The 21,219-nt window shown below is 33.5% G+C and overlaps 1 protein-coding gene across 1 annotated transcript; it reads left to right on the top strand.

The window, feature by feature from the left end:
* Positions 1-40: 40 nt before the first annotated feature.
* Positions 41-20,301, top strand: LOC134233872 (hemicentin-1-like). Its single transcript, XM_062715928.1, has 14 exons — positions 41-179; positions 320-487; positions 4,713-5,021; positions 6,623-6,826; positions 7,725-7,802; positions 8,390-8,683; positions 8,897-9,029; positions 9,143-9,174; positions 11,869-12,165; positions 12,333-12,536; positions 13,335-13,427; positions 15,021-15,320; positions 17,025-17,166; positions 18,085-20,301. Exons 1-14 carry the CDS (start codon positions 116-118, stop codon positions 18,140-18,142), a joined length of 2,376 nt encoding a protein of 791 aa, XP_062571912.1. The 5' UTR covers positions 41-115; the 3' UTR covers positions 18,143-20,301.
* The last annotated feature ends 918 nt before the right edge of the window (positions 20,302-21,219 follow it).

The following is a 21,219-nucleotide window of genomic DNA, read 5'->3' as shown; positions in this document are numbered from 1 at the left end:
AACTTAAAAAAAAAAAAAAAGGAAATTGATGTTATTCCGGCTCGAAACCCCCTAACAATATCAGTCCACGATCAGGAATTTCTTGTTGGTTTAACCTTGAAGGTGGATTTTTATAATGTTTTCTAAGAAGTTGCAAACTTTCTTGATATTATTGAGTATATTTCATAACGGCCATACAGGTAGGTGGGTATAACCAGCTATATGGTGAATATATTGTTAACTGAAGTTTATAGACATGTATATATGCCGGTATCATAAAACATTTGTATTAATTAATGGTCGCTACCTCTGATCACATATCATTCTTTATGTCTCTAAGATACAACAGTATTGCCCACAGCAAGTTTTTCAAAGTCGTCCGTTACAGATGACCCCGAAGCAACAAATGTAACTTTGTCAAACATAACTCTGACGAATTCAAGTAAAACGGATTCAACATCAAAATCAACGCTAGCATCAACAACACAAAAAACTGGAGGAAACACAGGTTAGCTTATTAAGAAAAAAAAAACAACCTCATTTTTTTTTTGTCTTCAAAAAATAATCCCCGCCCAAAATCTCTCTTTCTCTTTCTCTCTCTCCCCCTCTCTCGTTATAGGTCTGCACAAGTCCACCTATATTATAAACGTCTTTTTCTTGAGAAAAGAAAAACGATTAGAATTATTTTTTGTTGTTTATTTATTTTCTTTTTTATTTACAACAAAAGTTCTGATCTAAAAAAAAAGGGGGGGGGGTCGATCTGGACTCATGGACTCTTTATTGGAGTCGTGCATCAAGAGCCCTGAGCTCACTGGTGACTAATCCATGATTGCTCAATCTCAGGACCTCTAGAGGATGAAACTCATTCTGATGTATAACGTTATCTAATATATTTTTTTTATTCATACACACTGAAAATTGATAAAAGCATTTAATCTCGTTTTCTTCTGTCATGCCTAATATATCATATTTTAAAAAAATCTGTAATCACTTATTAACACTTCCCCCGTTCTCTCGATTTTAATTAACTAATTAATACTATATCCGACTTTTAATTAAAAGTATTTTTCTATATTTCACACTATCTATCTTTCCCTAGCGGGAAAAAATAGAGTCAATGGGGAGATAACGCGGAAGACTGCATTACGTCTGCGCATGTGTGTCAATAAAGAAGCCATTGCTCCTCCAAGGTTGACTCGAAACTAACCGACAAATATAATTTTTTGCGGCTTAGAAGAAAGATGAGATCGAACAAATTATTTGTTCTATGTGCTGTACTGTTCACAGCGTTAACTGGTATCGATCAAGGTAAGAAAATTTGGTCTGATATGTTTTTTCTCACAATCGAAAATTAGGGTCACATACGTAAAAAAAAGCACCATCTATAATCAGCTGATCAAGTAGTGTACATTGACATTTTATGAATCAACGCACTTACAACGGTTTGCAATGACGAATATCATGTGCTCTCACAGAAATTTTTATGCCAGGTTAAATAAAGACTTATTTCTGTAGAGTTAGTACCCCAATAGCATATGTTGTGCAGTTCTCCGTTTGATGTGTTGACTGGTGTCAACAAAGTTTTGTGTATACAATACAATATTAATGATGTGTGACATCATGTGTCCATTTCAACCAATGTCAATTGTCATGCATTGATTTAATTCACTACCTGGACTGCAACAAGGCCAAGTAACCTTTGGTATAAAATATTATAGCATACACTAAATATAGCTCATGAGACATGAATTACCCCAGTCCTTTTCCAACTGAGTTGTATAAAAACTATAAAAGGATAAACATAGCACAACAAAATGTAAAAAGATGCTTTGCATGAGACTCTTGCCCATGTGTTGAAGGATTAACTTTTGGCAATGTTAAGGTTCACAAAGGTGTGACCTGAAAAAAATCATCCAAATGACTCTGCACACATTTTCATAACACGCTCTAGTGCTTCTTGAAAAATAATGCAAGGATGAATTTAAGGTATCGGGGTGTATTGTTATGAACTTCAAAAGTTCTGTTTCACTCTAATGATTTATTTATTTCCCCAGAAACACACAGAAATGCATTAACAAATTATTTAGGGTTTATTTCCTCATTTAGGCCATAATAAAAAAATTCTAGATTCTCATACTCATCCATAGTTTTTAAAGTATCATTGTGGTTGCATGTGCAGATTTTATTATATGTTTGTTATTTGTCTTCCTTTGTACTTATTTTTTTTTTTTGGAGGGTGGGGGGATAAACAATGGGGAGGGAATATGAGGCAATTAGGAATAAGAGTGTTGTTTTTTTTTTTAATGGGCTTAAGTCGTATTGCCTTATAACTCAATTATTACTTGTTAGTGATCACAGTTCATAATGAATTGTTGAAAAGAATCAAATCTCATATATAACCTGGAAAACTATAACCTATAATTAAAACTATATACTATAAACTATAAAGTAATTGGTGTTGCTTTTTGCTGTTCCTTATAGTTTCTGTGGGGAAAATAATCACAAGACTGTAATTTATCAGTTATAATATATTTTTGGTAAAGAATGTAACATATAAACATCAACCGATTTAAAAATAATGGAAATTTTTACAATATAGGGATGTGTTAGATTGCTGTCAGCTAGGGGAGTGAGTTGTCCTTAGTAATTTTTTCAGTGTACGTGTATTACAATACACTAGAAAATCACTGCTACTTTTTCCTCAATAATCCAGTCTGATGACCGTTTTGTGTTATTAAGAAGTTTTTGTTTCCTAGTGCACTCTCAAATTGAAATTGTGTACTGTAGTCCTTCAGTGACCAAAACACTTATTATTGTCAAATAACAAATATGTCTCCAAGCTACATTTACACCAGCAATAATTATTTGGTTAACAACGCTGTTGTTAAAAGCATAATTATTCTCGATAGTTCTTTTGGGTAAATGCACATCTGTAGAAATATTCCACCATTTACATGTTTATGTTATTCATGGTCATACAGGTATCTTAAATTGTATGGTAAATTGAGGACAAGTTACATTTAGTCAGAATGGAGATTTTATTGATATCAGTTTACTCCTATTTGGAGTAAGTAAGATAAAATGCATGATCATAAATTATTAAAATGAACTTCGGGAATTTATTCCTTCTCACATTAAAAAACCCAGATTTTTTTTCAAGTCGATTAGGAATTGTAATTAGTTAATAAATGTCTTCTTTTAATTTAACTTCATCCAGTGTTTAAAGAAAGAGACCTTTAGAATTATAAAGTAAATGACAATTAAGATAAAAAAAAGACTAACAATTCTTTTCCCAAAAAAGTTTTTTTTTATTAAATCAGCAATTTATTTAAATTGTTATGTAAAGTCAATCTACAGAATTGTATTGGACATCAGGCATGGCATTCATAAGTCTTGTCCATGAAGAAAATTTTTCTCTAACTTGCTTTTAATGATCAGTTTGACTTATTTTCAAATGTCAAAACTTTCTTGCATTTCATGGAATTATATGACTAGACCTTTGAGATTTTAAAAAAAATATTTTTCACTTGAATTTGATTGTCCACATTAAAAACAATACTCCATTAAATCTGCTGAATGTGGATTCATTGAATATTTCATATGTTATACTACAATTTGGAGTATTGGTTAACAATTAAGAGTCAAACTTTTAAAATCCTTTATCCATAAATAATGTCTATGTAAATACTAGGAAATAGATGATGCAAATCAATATTGCAGTTTTGTTCATGTACAGTAACAAGTTTTCAAGGAAACATTTTATAGGTATGATACCCAATTGATTGCTTGAATGATCAATTTACTTTGTAAATATTTATCTAAAAATGATTGGGCTGGAAACTGAATAAACATGTCAGTGTTCAAGAGTTTTGTTATCTTCAGAATAAATAATTCTCTCATCTGTTTGACACTGTTTTGTTTATAATGGCTATCAAAAATTATCTACCTTTATTGACATGATTTGAGACTGTGCAAAAGAATCATCTCTTGCTTACAGTGGTGTGACATGAATGTGTTCGTAAAATGGTGTCACTGATATAGCTTCCGGTTCTCTCTTCAGTGATGTATTTCTCCATTAATATTCGACATTTATATCCGATCGGAAATAAATAATTTTTATTCCTTTTAACCATGTCTTATTCTTAATTTTTTTTACATAAACTTTAACATGCCAGTTGTAAGTGAGGTGGATTACACTTACGTCCAAATTTTTATTGCCTGTATAATGTCTATCTTTGCTTAAAAAAAGTGGGGATGGACCCCCTGGTTCCAACACCTATGTAAGATAAAATGAAATGTAGGGTTGTGGATGAAAAAGGATGCCTCTTCTTTCAAAATTTTAATACTGTAGATCACTAAATTTTCGCGACACCTTATTTTCGCGAGATAGTCATTGACTCTTGATTAGAGAGACAAAATTTTCGCGAATTGTGGTTATTGCTCTGTATAATCTTAAGGAATACTATTATACGCGAGATTTAAATTTTCGCGAGTACACTGTCTCGCGTAATTACGCGAAAATAAAGTTCTCGCGAATAAAAAGTGATTTACAGTATTTGACCATTAAATATTTGTAGGTCATCAATGATTCTATTCACCATGTTTCTATTATACCAAAATTGTCAAATTTTCAACCTTTCAATATTTTATGTATCACTTTTACATTACATGTAAATAAATGATTTAGAATCTTCCTTAAACAGAATCATTTATAATGATATTCTCTTCTTCAGCTGCTGGTGATGTGCTCGTTGATCAAGGACTTCATGTATATTCTACTGGTTCAAACCTGTCAATCACCTGTACTTACAACAGCCAGACAACTCTGAGCTCTAGCGATGTGCAAGGCTTGGCATTTTATGACAGATTCGATAGCAAGTTTGATACCAACAGAGGGTTCACACAGGACCCCAAGATGAAGGATTTAAAAACCATCACTGTAACTCTGATGAAAGAAAAGGTGTCTCGCTCAGACGCTGGAAGATATGTCTGCAAATATAAAACTACATCTAGTATTTATACCGAAGTTGTGGTAGTACACTGTAAGTAATTGTTATTATTTTTACCTGAAAGAGTTTTGATTATGACAGTGCATCATTTAAGTGTCATGTATTTATAGTAATTTACATGTGGGTATATAAAGAATTCATGTGATCTTGTAGCCATTTGAACTTAAGTTGGGATCGTACCAGCACTATGAACAAGAAATTCATTATTGCATGAATGTTTCCTTGATCGTCTATCTTTAGCTCACCTGAGCTGAAAGTTTGGGGCCTCATCATAAAGTTTACTTAACTAAAAGATACACCTTTGTAAAAAAAAATACAGACAGCTGCAGTCTTATCAAAGATTACTAGTTAGATATACATTTAATTTTTAGCTCACCTCGACGAAGTCGAGATGAGCTTATGCTATACCAACGGCGTCCCGGTTAAAGTTTTAGGAGCAAGTCCATTCCCAAGTAACTATAAGCCCTACCTGGACCAAATTTGCATGGATGATGCATCTAGGGATGGACACTACCAGACTTGCTTCGGATGCTGGATGTGACCTACATTTTCCAGATGAGTGACCAAGTTAAAGTTTTAGGAGCAGGTCCATTCCCAAGTAACTATAAGCCCTACCTGGACCAAATTTGCATGGATGATGCATCTAGGGATGGACACTACCAGACTTGCTTCGGATGCTGGATGTGACCTACATTTTCCAGATGAGTGACCAGGTTAAAGTTTTTGGAACAGGTCCATTCCCAAGGAACTATAAGCCCTACCTGAACCAAATTTGCATGGATGATGCATCTAGGGATGGACACTACCAGACTTGCTTCGGATGCTGGATGTGACCTACATTTTCCAGATGAGTGACCAGGTTAAAGTTTTTGGAGCAGGTCCATTCCCAAGTAACTATAAGCCCTACCTGGACCAAACTTGCATGGATGATGCATCTAGGGATGGACACTACCAGACTTGCTTCGGATGCTGGAAATGACCTACATTTTCTAGATGAGTGACCAGGTTAAAGTTTTTGGAACAGGTCCATTCCCAAGGAACTATAAGCCCTACCTGAACCAAATTTGCATGGAAGATGCATCTAGGGATGGACAGTACCAGACTTGCTTCGGATGCTGGGTGTGACCTACATTTTCCAGATGAGTGACCAGGTTAAAGTTTTTGGAGCAGGTCCATTCCCAAGTAACTATAAGCCCTACCCGGACCAAACTTGCATGGATGATGCATCTAGGGATGGACACTACCAGACTTGCTTCAGATGCTGGATGTGACCTACATTCACCAGATGAGTGACAAGATTATTCCTAAGTAACTACAAGCCCTTCCCGGACCAAACTTGCATTGATGATTCATCAAAGGATGGACAATTGAAATTGCTTCGGATGCTGGATCTGACCCACATTTTCCAAACGAGTCACAAGGTTATAGTTTTTGTAAAAGGACAATCTCCAATGAATTTTAAGACCTATTTAAACAGAACTTGCTTGAATATTATTGTCAGAATAAAAACCAACTGTTTCGAAAATATGATGTGAGATTTGCATTACCTAAACTGATAACATTCGTCGAAGTGAGCTTCGTAATCTTTGATTACTTATGTTTTTTTTTATCTTAGTCATTTTTTTTTTCATCAGTTGACACAACCTCTGATGAGTACAACACCACTCTTGGCAATAAACAAAACAACAAATTGGAATGCAAGTACACAATAAGCCGAGAAAATGCTTCAGGTAGTCTTCAAGAGGAACTAAAGTGGAAAATGGGGGATAAGCTTGCAACCAGTGTTTCCAGTAGACACAAACTCAATGGAACCAACACACTTATCATTGAAAACGCTGGTAAAAACTTTATATTTGTAAGCTCACCTGAGCTGAAGGCTCAAGTTAACTTTTCTGATCAAATTTTGTCCACCATCCGTCTGTCCATCTGTGAACTTTTCATATTTTCGACTTCTTCTCAGGAACCACTGAGATAATTTCAACCAAACATAAAATAACGTATCCTTGGATAAAGGGGATTCAAGTTTGTTCAAAGAAATAGGGTTTTGGCCATATATAGAGAATAATACATACCCTTTTCCATGTCACATTCTATATCAGCCCGAGACACCAATATCAGCCACAGGGCCAAAAGCCTGAGGGCTGATACAGGATGTGATGTGGAAAAGGTATGTTTTATTATCTTTATTACATACTTAGTAATAAAATACATTATTCATCAACTTGAAACAAAAAATCATGCACAGACTTCTGATATGTATGATAAAGCTTATTGTCTTGCACGGATTGAATACGTTTCTACTTCTTTTCAAATGTGACCAGTCTGTAATTTGAAACAATCTTTTGATGATCCATACAATCAAAATGTTAGCATTAAGGGTCAGTAAGGGAATGTGTACCCAAGAGAAATATGTGTATTATCACAAGTACTGTTTTTTGAGGTTTAATATACTAAGGGTGTGATTTTGTCCTGCATCAGCCTTACAGATCCATATCAGCCCTGCAAACTAAACAATGATTCCTTTAATAACATTGTTACCTGGAATATACTAGGATCAATTCACAGCACATGGTTTGTTTACTGAAATGTTTCTGTTTCGGCACTAAAGTATTAACTGATCAGAGCCTGAGATAAGCATGATACTCTGGTGACTGTTAAGGCCCATGGGCTTCTTGTTTGATAATTTTGGAAAAATGTCATTTGTGGTTAATTTCATATATCATTGATTTGTTTCAGAGTGGAGTGATGTTGGGCCCTACACATGTGAATTGACTGTACAGTCTCAGACTGTCTCTACAGTTGTTCCACTCAAAGGTTAGTAAAGACTTTAATCTCTGTATTCCATGAAAATGTTCAAAAATAATTTAATTAAATTGTCAGTAAATATATAGCAGAAGTCACAATCTATTTACCGTTATACACAAAAATGTGTACAAAAACTGAATATATTAAATATTTATAACAATTTGTACATATTTCTTTTTAATTTTCTTTTGATGTGTTTATTGTGTTCAGAGCTTATTAAATGTTATATAATGGATTTGTAAACGGAAGAATAATATTCCCTTATTTCCTTTCACATTGTGATTAAAAATTTCTCACTTCAGAACTGACACACAAGTTCTATAGAAAATTGTAAAAGATGAAATACTGTGATACATACTTTGATTAGAGTTCTTTAGTATCATGATATACCAGAATGCACTTTAGCCTCATTGTTACATCCTTCCTGAATGGTGATAGATGGCGGTCTACCACTGCATAACAATGTGATAATAATTATGAATGAACTAACTAGTATTTGTGTATACATAAGTTTAAGTTTTAGTAGACAAAAAGGTTACAGTTTATCAAACAAAAATCATTTTATCTATATAATCAGTTAACCATTATATTTGTAGGAGAACCAAAAATTGGGAAAATGGATACGTCAAAGAATGTAGTCCAGGAAGATGACGTGGAGCTGAAGTGCCCGGTCTCAGGTTTCCCCTACCCCTCCATCACCTGGAGAAAAAATGGCCAGCCCCTCCCCCAGGACAGGAGAATCACACTGGCTGCTGCTGATAATAAATATGAAAACGCCATTCTGTACATAAACAATCTCGAGTTTGAAGACAAGGGAGAGTATACTTGTAACGCAACCAATGAAGTTAACCCATCTGGAGTAGGGGCTACAATCACTTTGAGGGTTAAAGGTAAAGAAAATTTCCATAAAACTGGGTGAAACTCGAAGAACTAAGAAAGTCTAAAAAATTATTTAATTTTTGTCTTAATTTCAATTACCGGTAACATGAAATTTTAAAAAAAAAATTCAATAAGAAAAATGCCTTTTTTTTTTTAATCTATCATGATAAATGCATATGGAGAAGATAAAATAGGTATAAAATAAGATATGTTTCCATTTACAGACAAGTTTGCAGCTTTGTGGCCATTCCTGGGAATTGTAGCAGAGGTCATTGTGCTGTGCATTATCATCTTCATATACGAGAAAAAGCGAAGCCGTGAAATGGAGGATGAAGCAGATGGTGGTGATGATGTTGTGTAAGTAACTGGATAACGCAAAATAATTAAAGATGTGTATTAAAAGAAAAATATAATATAGGATTAAAATATGAGCAATGAGATGTTGAAGCCGATTTTCAATTGTTTTCTAGAAATGCTGATGACCACAAAGGAAAAGATGTCCGTCAGAGAAATGTCAGGACCTAAAACCCAGGGACGATTATCTGATCTCTACAAAAAGAAACATTCTAATGACACGCTACACAAGGCCTGCTGTGTATTATTACTGCAGGCTAACAAACATAATGCTTGGAATATAGAATCAAATGTATGCATAATACCTGCATATTTGTCTTTAGGATATCAAAATTTGGGCATTATTGGTCAATTTTTTTTTTAGAAACTTGAAAATATTAAGAAAAAAAAAAAATTGTCAAGAGTTCCTGAAAATAATATATGTGATCTTTCATAAATTACTGTAAGACCCTTCACTGTATAAGGTGTAGTATCTTAAATAGTAAATTTTAATGGTTGTCTGTACATTGTATTAGTAACTTACCTCTCACTAAAAAAGAAAAAGGGAAAAAATAATTCCCTACTGTCTTTGAAAGGGTCATGATAATTTCAAATGTTCAGGCTTGTTGAGTGAATGTAGAGTGAATGATGAGTTTTGAGAAACGTAAGCTTTAATGAGAATGAGTGCAGTGATGTTGTGTTTGCTAAATTCTGAGAGGTACTAAACTGTCCTTCAGTGTTTTAAATATAGCTTTTAAATATGGGATGTTAAAGTTTTGATGAAAGCTTTTTAAATATGAGAAGAGGAGGTTTTATTAGTTGTCTTATTAGCTGTTTGTTGATATGACTTAAGAGTAAATTTGTTGAACTGTCCTCTAAGTGAATCTTACTGAGGTGTAGTAGCTGCTAAGGAGATGCTGGTCTCACGGTTTTAGTGATGTGTACTGTTAAGAACTATCTGTTTAGTATACAAAGTCAATATTTGCATTTGTGTAAAATGTACATTTGTCGTAGAATTTTCACATATTCCAGAACCTCTGAAAATAAAAATGTTAAATCCACCAATTAATCATGGTTTGATTATTGAATTTATGATTTCTTTTTGAAATTACATGTAAGTGTATGTAAAATCATTTCTTTTAATAGTTTCAGTGCACTTTGCTTCGTTAGTATGGGTATTTGTGATATGTGTAGATAGTTGAAGTCTTCATATACATATGTATTTTAATGCAACTAGATATTACTCATATACCCCCATTTTCAATAAATGCTGTTATGTAAATACTGTATATAAACTGATAATATGGTTTATGATTTTTGTGTTTATATTCCATTTCCGTAGAAACCTGGTTTTTTTTTTCTCTGTTTTTGTTTCTGTCTTGTTTTCATTTTTTAAAAGCAAGTCCCTTCAAAAGTACTTTTCACATAAATTTAATATTGAAAAAAAAAACCTTTAAAAACAAACAAAATGTCTAGAGGATTTGATAAAAATACTGTAAACCAACTATTATTTGTGATATCTTTTATTTGCGATTTGTCAGTTTGAAACAATCCACTACGATTAATTTTCGCAACAGAGGGAACCTTCTTAACAAATACAAAGCAAAATTAGTGGTTCGCAAGGATTAATAACCACAAGTTAAAGTAGGTCGAGAAACTTGCTAATATTTCTCGCACACAAATAAGAGTTGGTTTACAGTAGTTCCAGTGTTGAACAGGAAAGTTATTCCCTTGATTTATTTTTTATCATATTGTATGAATGTCCCCTTGTTTATTATGTTTGTATCTAATTATTTAATAAAATAAAAAAAAAATAATTTGTTTTTCATCTATATTACATAGGAAAATGACTATATACATGTAAATATATTTAGTGTAATGTACATTGTACTGTCTAACATTGGAATCCTATATTTTTTTATTATTATAAGTACATTGATATAAAAATGATCTAGGGTACAGTGCAGATCACCATACAAAGAGGTAGTATGCATTGATTTGGGGGTCTCTCTTTCTTACTACCTATTTTCCGGCAGTTTCTATTTCCTTTTGTCCTTCCCTCTATCGTCCCCCTTTGTACCCTGCTTACCCGTACCCCTTATCCTCATAATATAATTAGTAAGGTTTCACAGCACATCCCAGTTATCTTTAAAGTTATCTCTATATAAGAATTGCAGAGAGATATATACTGCTGAATGTACTATGTTTGCAGTATGTGGGTAACATGCCATAATTTTTTTTATTGCCATTTTTCGATTGCATTTTCCTGCATATAATTTTGTATTATGGCTTATGTTTTGATGGTGCTGTTGCATTCATGCAAGAAAGACCAGTTGATGAATTCCATCCAGAAATTTTCTATGCATGTTAATAATGTCTGGTATAATTGTCTAAGAGTACATCTGATGATAATATTAGACCCACTTTCAATATGATATCCTTTGAATTTTTGTTCACAAGGATACCTGTGTTATGCAGTGTTTACTTTAATTACCTTTACGGAAGCTCTAAACACTAACAGAAACTGCTTTTTGGACTTGGAGAAAAATATATCGTGAAGTCGTGCATATTGAGAATTTTTTTTATTCATTTGTAACATAGGATACCTGCCTTATTTACTCAGGAAAAATGTTCAAAGATAATGGACTATTTGTGAGCAGAAATCACTGCTGTTTACCTGCATTGGGAAAATTAATGAAAATAATCAATTCAATTACTTAATCATGTAAATAACATTTTTTTTCAATCTTATTTCTAAGGGCAGATCACTCTAACTGCATAAAACTACCCTATAAGTAGAGCTCTTTAGTGTGCAGTGTTTAGAGCTTCCTTAAGGAATAAGAATTGATCATTTTTTTTAAAGGAGAGGCTCGAATTCATGGTGCTGGATTAAAATGGTTTAAAGAAAACTCGTCCTTTGAGATTTTTTGTTCGTACAGTTATGAGACGATTTCCCGGCCAGACTTGTTAAAATTTTATAATGGATCTGGTAGTGAATTCTCAGAGGAAAGTGGTTTCCGTAGGACTGTTATCAGCGCCACACAGACTCTGGTCAACATCTCACTGTCTAAGGACAGGATTCAGATCAGTGATGTAGGGAAATACAGCTGTAGATATGGAGATGGCCCAACAACCTATGTCTTTGTTGCTGTTGTTCAGGGTAAATGTCATATTGTCATATTACAGAATTTTTACTCTAATTGAGACACACAGACATAATTGTTGTTTAATGTATGTAATTGAGACACACAGACATACCTGTATCTTTGTCATTGTTGTTAAATGTATGTGCAGTTTTTTTTAATGATAAAAATTTTCAATGTTAAGTGAGCACAACACCACAGATGTACAACCAATCCTTGCTGCAGCAGGACTACACCTTATCCTGCGAGTTCATTGCTGTACTTGATGCAGAGGCTAAAAAGATGGTTCATGGGAAAAAAGTGCTTTGGTCTAAAGATAACATTGCAGCTGACCAGATTTCAGTGAGACACATTGCTAACGAAAGCATGCTGACCATTAAAGATGCAGGTAAGTGTAATCTTCGCATTTTTTGATATGAATATCTCTGGAAAAGTCTGATGAAAATTGAAATTGTCTTACTGAAATGCCAGGAACATACAGTTTGGCTTCATTATAAGCATAATATGTTATAATTATGGATGCTTTCATGTTGAATACTTTTCAAATTCATTGTGAACAAATGTAAGCTTAAATTAATTCATTAAAAGTGGTTTACTATGAAATGATTTGTTTTACTGTCTAGAGATAATCGGGGAATATAAATTGAGAATAAGAGAGATAATATTATCATAAAATTTGTGTCTCAAAATGACAAGAAAAACGTATTACAGTATTGTCTATCAAAATACAAATTTAATCCCCAAATGTAAAGTAGCCTCTTTAACAATATGCATGTACATTTAGTTAAATAAAAAATGGTCACATCAAACACACTGCAATGACTCAGCAAAATAAGTAGAAATTCCCTGAGGATGAACTCATGAGATATACTATACATGTACATTAATTAGAGTATTCAAAATTTAGTGCAATTACTAAGTATTGAGTGGTTGGCGTTATCATGAATTAGAAAATCCTGCTATTTAAATTTTCATGAATTGGCATATTGTTGTCTGCACTAAAAATATAAAGCCCACATTTTTAAGTACATGCACATACAGTATATGAATTAAGAATTAAAATTGTTTTTTCTGGCATTTCATTATGTCTTTTATTGCATAATTAGCTTATGAAGTCTCACTTACTTTTGAATTGTTAATTTAGTTGGCAATTAATGATTTAAAATAATGTACATTTACTTTACAGTCTGGTCCGATATTGGACTGTACAGCTGTGATTATACGGTTTCTTGGAGTACAGATGGTACGAAAGTAATACATAACACAGTGGCTTTCACAGGTTAGTATTAACTAGCTAGTATATTCAACCTAGTACAGTGTAGCCTCGTTTATCCAGACGCTTTGGTTCCTAGTTAATTTGTCTGGATACGTGAAGTGTCCGGATACCTGAATTACCAGTTAAACATGACAAAATAACATTTAAAAAATTTCCGTTTCGATGAAAATTCATCTGGATATTAAAGCATCTGGATAGCTGGCATCCAGATATCTGAAGGTCCACTGTATATTTTTTAAAATCAGCTGAATTGAAAGTCCAAGTGAGAATTTTCCTATCATATTTTGTCTGTAAATGTATAGTGTTTTTCCTAGGGATGTGCGATTTTATCGGTACACCGGTATATCGTGATTTTTTGTTGCGTGATACGTATCGTGATACGGAGACTTAAATACCGGTCTTTGAGGTACATATTTTAAAGTCCAGAAATTATTTATTTATTTGTTCAATCTTTCAAATTACAATTACAGAAAGTATAAAAAATGTTGTAAAAAGTGAAAAGAACGGCATCTTACCGTCCAAACATAATTGATTTTATATATAGAAAAATTTCAAGAAAGTAAAATTTTGTTTTTCTAGCATTTTTTTTAGAAAAATAATGACTTTTCATATAAAATCATTGTAAAAACTGCTTTTAAAAATATCATGATATTATTGTGATATTGTGGGAAAAAATCGTGATATATCGCGATACGAAATTTTTTGGCGATACCCATCCCTAGTTTTTCCTTCAGGTTAGATATTTGTCTGTCGGTATAAACTTTTCACATTTTCAACTTCTGAAGAACCATGGGGCCAATTAAATTCAAACGAACAAATGAATTATCTTGTTTAAATCATGACCCTCTGGTGGCTGGGTGGGGCCACATTGGCATTCAACGTTTTACATACATGAATACGGGGAAAATCCACACAGTCTGATTAAAATCCGATCTTTGTTAAACTCCAGAAATTCTGATGGATCGCTGTACAAAGACCATGAGAATTTTGGAGCATAACAAAGATCTGATTTTAATCAGACTGAATGTCACAAAAAATCTTATTAATTTTGGAAGCAATTCCTCAGAGGTGATTTAGAGTATGGTTAGGGTTAAGTGGGGGTCAAAATTTTATGTATAGATAATAATAATCTCTGAGAAAAAAACCCTCTCAGGAACAACAGTGCTATATTAGTCATGTTATTATAAAAACATCTTCAGCTACTCTGTGCAGAATCAGAAGTTTGTTCATTAATCATAGCGGCCAAGGATGAGTTGGGGGATAAAATATTCAATACATGGGAATATGTAAGGAAAATGCGTTCAAGTTTGTTCCAGTCATGGTTGTTGGGAAGGGTGGGGTAACAATATGGGATCAACAATTCATATAGGAATAAGAATTAAAAATCTAAAAATATTTTTGTGAGCTAGGGGTATAGGATCACATATCATCAAACTGTAAAACATAAGTGATATATTAAGTCTGTGGTTATATTCTGAAAAACTCATGATAATTAGGTGACTGTTAAGGCCCACAAGCCTCATGTTTTATCAATTTTCGTTTTGAGCAAAATTTGTTTTTGATATTCTTAAAAAGCTGTAACAAAAACACTTGCAGGAGAGGGGAGAATTGACGAGAAGAGTCTCCCTAGGTCAGTGAACCTGATCCAGGACGAAGACCTAGAACTGACCTGTCCAGTGTCAGGGTATCCCTACCCCAATGTGACTTGGCAGATTGATGGTGTGGAAATTAGCCCCGACAGCAGGAGAACTCTATCAACAGACCCTACTGGAAAGTACCAGAATGCTGTATTAAAGGTGGTTAAGGTGCAGTTTGAAGACAGGGGAATGTACACTTGCACTGGAAGATCAGATTTAAACACAGTGACATCATCTTCCATCACTGTGAGAGTAAAGGGTTGGTAAAGTAACTTAAATATTCCTTTAAAAATCATGCTTGTATAGTAAATGTTACCATATATACTCGCCTATAAGTTGGTCCCTCTATAAGTTCATTGTATTTTTATGCGCCCGGATCAAAAGATCCGAGGCGTATATTGTTTTTGTCCTGTCTGTTTGTCTGCAAACTTTAACCTTGGCCATAACTTTTGAACCATGAATGATACAGACTTCATATTTGGTATGAATACTCCACTAATTAAGCTCTTTCAAATGACACCAAGGTCTGTGACCTTGACTGTGACCTATATGCTAAACATAGTTTTTTTCTGTAAACTTTAACCTTCGCCATAACTTTTGAACGAAGAAAGATAGAGACTTGATGATTGGCATGCATACACCACTGATTAAGCCCTTTCATGAAACTTAAAGGTCAATGACCTTGTGAACTTGACTGTGTCCTATTTGTGCATTAATCATTTGTTTAGTGATTTAAAACTAAATTTCGGCGTTATTTCAAAAAAATATTAATAAAACCGCTAAAGACATCGGTGCATTGATTTAAAGTGTCAAAATGATTCTGGCAAAAAGTTACACCGACTTATAAGCAGGTCAATGGCAAATCTCTCCTAATTAACCTCAAAATATACAACCGACTTATAGGCGGACCAACTTATAGGTGAGTATATACGGTATGAGAGAGACTTCATATCTGGTATGCATACTTCACTAAGCAAGTTCTTTCAAATGACACCACCATCAATGACCTTGTGACCTTGACTGTGAACCTATATGCTAAATATATGTTTTTTTTAACTTTGTTACCACCGGGCGCATAGTGTTTCACAATCACATCTTGTTTGGAGTTATTTTGGAGGGATTTGCCATTTACTTGCCTATAAGTCGGAACAACTTTTTGCCAGAATCCATTGAGAATTTTAGATCAATTGAATGATGTTTTAACCTGGGTGCAATTAAAATTTTTCGAAAATGATGTCGATGATATTTAATTTTGAATCATTAAAGAAATAAATTTCAATATATTGCAATACAATGACAAAAAATATCGTATCGCAATACGATTTTGTAATATCGATATATTGGCAATATACTTAGATTAAGGAATTTTGTCATTAAATATAAAAATGGACTTATGAAAGTTTGTTATTAAGCCAAACAGCAAGTCAGAAGTTGTTTTGTGGGAACATTTCAGGAAAAACAGCACTTGCAGATATGCGCATTCTTTCTATCATGTGATTGCTATCAGTCTCTACCTTAAGATATAAATAAATAAAAATATTATAATATATAAATACTAATACTTTCTGTGTAATCTTTAAATGCATACATGATTATATAAATCTAGACTTTGTTCTTCAAAACTTGTCCAAATTGTACCGGTAAATAAAATGCTACAGTTCGCCCATCAGAAAAATACCACTCTCTTCATGACTCGCCTCTTAGTCGGACATAGAGTTTTGGACCAAAATTTAACTCCCTAAAAACCGACGGTTTCTTGTGGGTGTAAAATTTGGCATTAGCTTGCTCTTAAGTACTATGCCAATAATTTTGGTGGAATTGTTTGACAATTTTAATTAACTACAATTCCGTGCTGCTATCAAGAGATGATCAAGTATAACCCATTCAAATTTTTATAATAAATTAATTATTGCATGCATTTGCATAGTACCAGGGTATATTATATTCAATTTCATTCCTACAGACAAATACGCAGCTGTGTGGCCTTTCATTGGAATAGTATTGGAGGTCATTGTGCTGGGTTTGGTCATTTACTTATGTGAGAAGAGGAGGAAACACAGAGAAGAACAGGCAGAGGCAAATGCTGGCCTAGATAATGCCCAGGGGTAAGTAACACAGATAAATTTAACATTATTAGCTCTCCTGAGTTGAAAGATCACGTGAGCTTTTCTAATCATCTGTTGTAAGTTGTCCGTCCATCTTTAAACTTTTCACATTTTCAAATTCTTGCCAAGAACCACTGGGTCAATTTTAACCAAACTTTTTATAAAGCATCCTTGGATATGGGGGATTTGACGGAAGGACCAAATCCCCTTACAAGGGGAGATAATCAAGAAAATAAAAAAAATAGGGTGGGGTCATTAAAAAATCTTCTTCTCAAGAACCACATGGGCAGAAAAGCTGAAACTTATGTGGAAGCATCCTGAGGAAGTGTAGAACTAAACTTTTAAAAATCCTGACCCCCACCCCACCCCCTGGCACAATAGTAACAGTAGGGAATCCAAATTTTGTACTAAAATATGTAGGGAAATTTTTTAAAGTCTTTTTTCTCAAGAGCCACTGGGACAGAAAAGCTGAAATGGGATGGGGTGGGGGGGTGGGGGTCTTGATTTTTACTAATAGAAAATCTAACATGTTTTACATTGAAATATATAGGAAAACTCTTTGAAAATCTTTTTCTCAAGAACCACTGGGCCAAAAAAACTGAAACATCCTGGGGTAGTGTAGATTCTAAATTGTCTGATCCCTAGGGGTAGGTGGGGTCACGGTAGGTATTACAAGAGGGAAATCTGGTAAAGAACAGCATGGCTTAAGTTACTCAGGTGAGTGATGTGGCCTGTGGGCCTCTTGTTAGTACATTCTAATTCATCTTCCTTATGCATGGACCTAAGCAAATGGCAAACTTATCATATAATGCTTACAATATTCTGTTAAGAATGAATTAAAAGTTATCTGCATGTCTAAGATATAATGCAATTCACCTGACTACAAAGTTTAATTTTTAATAATCTTCTACATCACAGAAAACAGACAAGTGAGAAGAGACGTTCAGATGTCCGACAGAGAAGCAACACTCAGTAAACATCATTGACAGCTGTGATCAACTTCAGCAATAAACAACACAATCAACTGTCATAGACACATCAACATTATAACCAGCTGTGGTCAAGTGACAAAACACATATCATTGATCAACTGTCAAGCATCATCTGTGATCAACTGTCAAGCATCATACTGTATAAAGCCATTCTAAGTTTTTTCTCTGTTTAGCGTCCACTCATCTTTCAAAAACCTACCTACCTATTCGCAAAAAACACACAAGCCAAAACATAAAACACAAGCTTAAAAGTCATAAAAATTACGTCCTTCAAATGATTTGATCTAACTAAACTGCTTTAATAGAAGAAATATCTATTCCTAAGCAAAAACAGCGGATTAAATGCTTACAATACACCCAATATAACTTACTGTACAGAATTATTTGGAGAAATTTACAAGATTCAAAAATTTCGACTAAATTTATCAATTTCAGGACTGCTGTTGTTGTGTGTTTTTTCTCATATGGGGTGTCAAAAACCAAGGCGCACACAGACGCTAAACATAGAAAAAACTTGGAATGGCCTAAGCAGAATTTTTAGTGTGGATTTAATTTTGGCATTATTAGCGAGGGTGTCAAGATCGCTAAAATTAAATATTGCTAAAAATTAATCGCACTTTTTTGTAATCACTTCTTTAGTGAGCTTCTTAAATTCGCTAAAATTACATTCGCTAAAAAAAAAAACAATTTTTAAGGACAAATCGCTAAATTTGCTTCTCGCTAAAATTTCCACTGATACAGTAGATTAATTGAAGCCGCAGTGGGGAGGGGAAGGGAATGGGATTTGGGGTTGAGATGTGACAATCTGTTAATTGGGACATGTGAATATTTATTGCTGGAATATGGAATATGCCACCACATTTATTTTTCATTTCAAAATACGTACAAGAAATTGGGGATATGCACATATGAAGAAAAAATACTGCTTCATGAAGTACATGTATTTGTTAAAAGGAGAAGAGAAAGAACAAATTAAGCTACAAATTATTTGTAACACATACATGTATTTATGTTAAAACTTTATTGGCAGACCAAGGCAACATATAGCAGCTCAGCTTGTTTCCAAAATTCATAACAGAAGACATGTTAAGTGTAAAAATCTTGTCATTCATTTGAATGACGAAAAATGAAATCCATTTATAAAAACAATTACCAAAGAATTTGGCTGGGAGACATAACAGAATCATGGAAAGCTTGACCAGAAATGCAATTCAATAAATGATTACAAAATAGTGGTCTGCCAGCCACAATATTGTTACAACATACAGATGTGATAATGTGGTAAAACACAACATCAAAATTTATTGGAAACAAAAGTGGTGCATAAAAAGTGCCTCAGGACACACAAATAAAAATTATGTGGTTAATTAAACAAATGTGGTGGATGGAGTGGAGGTGGTGGTTGCTTTTTTGTTCACAAAAATTACGCGGCAGCACTCCGAGTAAACAAGAAGTATATAAATAGGAAGCCTTGCACGGTAATCTGATTGGCTGAAAACAGCTAAGGCCCTTGACAAAATTTATGGACGCGCGGTAAAACTGGGTCACTGGAAGAACCGGGTTTACAAATTAAAGGTTTTGTAAAATTACAAAAAGATAAACACATTTATTTTACATCCACAAAAATACATAGGTACATGAAATTTTTAACATAAATCGCTTTATTTGAAAATAAACCTTATTTTGTAACATGTGAATTGGTTATTTTATACGTAAAGGTGTATGATTTAGAAGATTTTGAATGTATGAAAAAGATGTGGTAAAAACTACATGTACAATTCTTTGCAGTACATTCTTAACCCAAGTAGGTGAATACTAGAAGACTTTTTTGCTTGAGAAAGTTTTTTTTAATTCACAGATTCTAATACATAGCTTTACAATACATATATACATTTTTTGAAGATTTTTAAAGAGAGAGAGAGAAGAGTAAGGATAGAAAAAGAGAGATATAGAGAGGAGAGAGTAGTTAATTTAATCACATAAAAAGATTCTTCCTTACACCTCCCAGGCTTTGTCAAAAGTAACCCGTTTTTTTTCTTGTAGGTTACTATACTTGTTTGTTTCATAGACATATGTTCATCTGCAAAGTTTTTATGTAACTTTTTTAAAACTTAATTATTTTAATAAAATTTTATTATCAGTTTGTTGTCCTTTTATAAATTACTTTATTGGAGTTCATTGTTTTTGTTGTTTTTTTTAAACAAATGTATAGAGTCAAGCTTCATTATCTTTACCTTGATGGGAAAGAGAAAAACTTGGTGGGGACTTGATTAGGACCTCCAAATTACTGTAGATCACTTAATTTTCGTGACACCTTATTTTCGCGAGATAGTCATTGACTCTTGATTAGTGAGACAAAATTTTCAAGAAATGTGGTTAATGCTCTTTATTATACTTCTGCTTAAATGTTTCCTATATAAAGTTCAGAAGGTAAAATAGCTATCTTTTATAGTTCATGCATAGCAAAGCTATACCCCGGGGTATAGTTTTTGCTATCCACCCTCGGAAAATTTTCATGCAATTTTTGCCTCCAATTTTGATTTCCAGCGATAAATCTATTGACTGATGATGTCACAATGACCTCAGTAGCATTGTGATGTCATCAGGATTTCAGATTATTCTTGCAGTATTACCTTACTCCAAAAAAATTCAAACCTCAGAAATTATATTATACATCAGTATAATAAAACGCTTATCCACTGTTTGTGAGTGGGATAGCTCTTTTATCAAACCCTTGACAGGGACTATTCCCCTTGGGCAAGCCCTCGGGGAATAGTTCCCTGTCGCGGGTTTGATAAAAGAGCTATCCCACTCACAACCAGTGGATAAGTGTATAATATAATCTTAAGGAATACTATTATACGCGAGAATTAAATTTTCACGAATTAAAAGTGATTTACAGTACATCAACATATGATATTCAAGATATCCATGTTAGAGATACTGGAGCTCAATGTTAAAGTGAAGTAACTAAAACTAAGCTAAAGAAAAGGATTCAATATACTAGGCATTAAATGTTAATGCATTGATCATCGCATGTCATTTACACCCAGTACAGTAA

The sequence above is a fragment of the Saccostrea cucullata genome, unplaced genomic scaffold (genome assembly GCF_032062105.1).
Source record: "Saccostrea cucullata isolate Sc308-1 unplaced genomic scaffold, CSIRO_AGI_Scuc_v1 ctg432, whole genome shotgun sequence".
Taxonomy (NCBI): Eukaryota; Metazoa; Mollusca; class Bivalvia; order Ostreida; family Ostreidae; genus Saccostrea; species Saccostrea cuccullata.
Note: the sequence above shows the minus strand (reverse complement) of the source record. Positions and strands in the feature narration are given on the sequence as shown.

Coding starts and splice junctions, on each gene's coding strand:
- LOC134233872 (XM_062715928.1), top strand. CDS start 116: ATGTTTTCTAAGAAGTTGCAAACTTTCTTGATATTATTGAGTATATTT. Junction 7,803..8,389: donor TACAGTTGTTCCACTCAAAG/GTTAGTAAAGAC, acceptor TTATATTTGTAG/GAGAACCAAAAATTGGGAAA. Junction 12,166..12,332: donor CTTTGTTGCTGTTGTTCAGG/GTAAATGTCATA, acceptor TTCAATGTTAAG/TGAGCACAACACCACAGATG.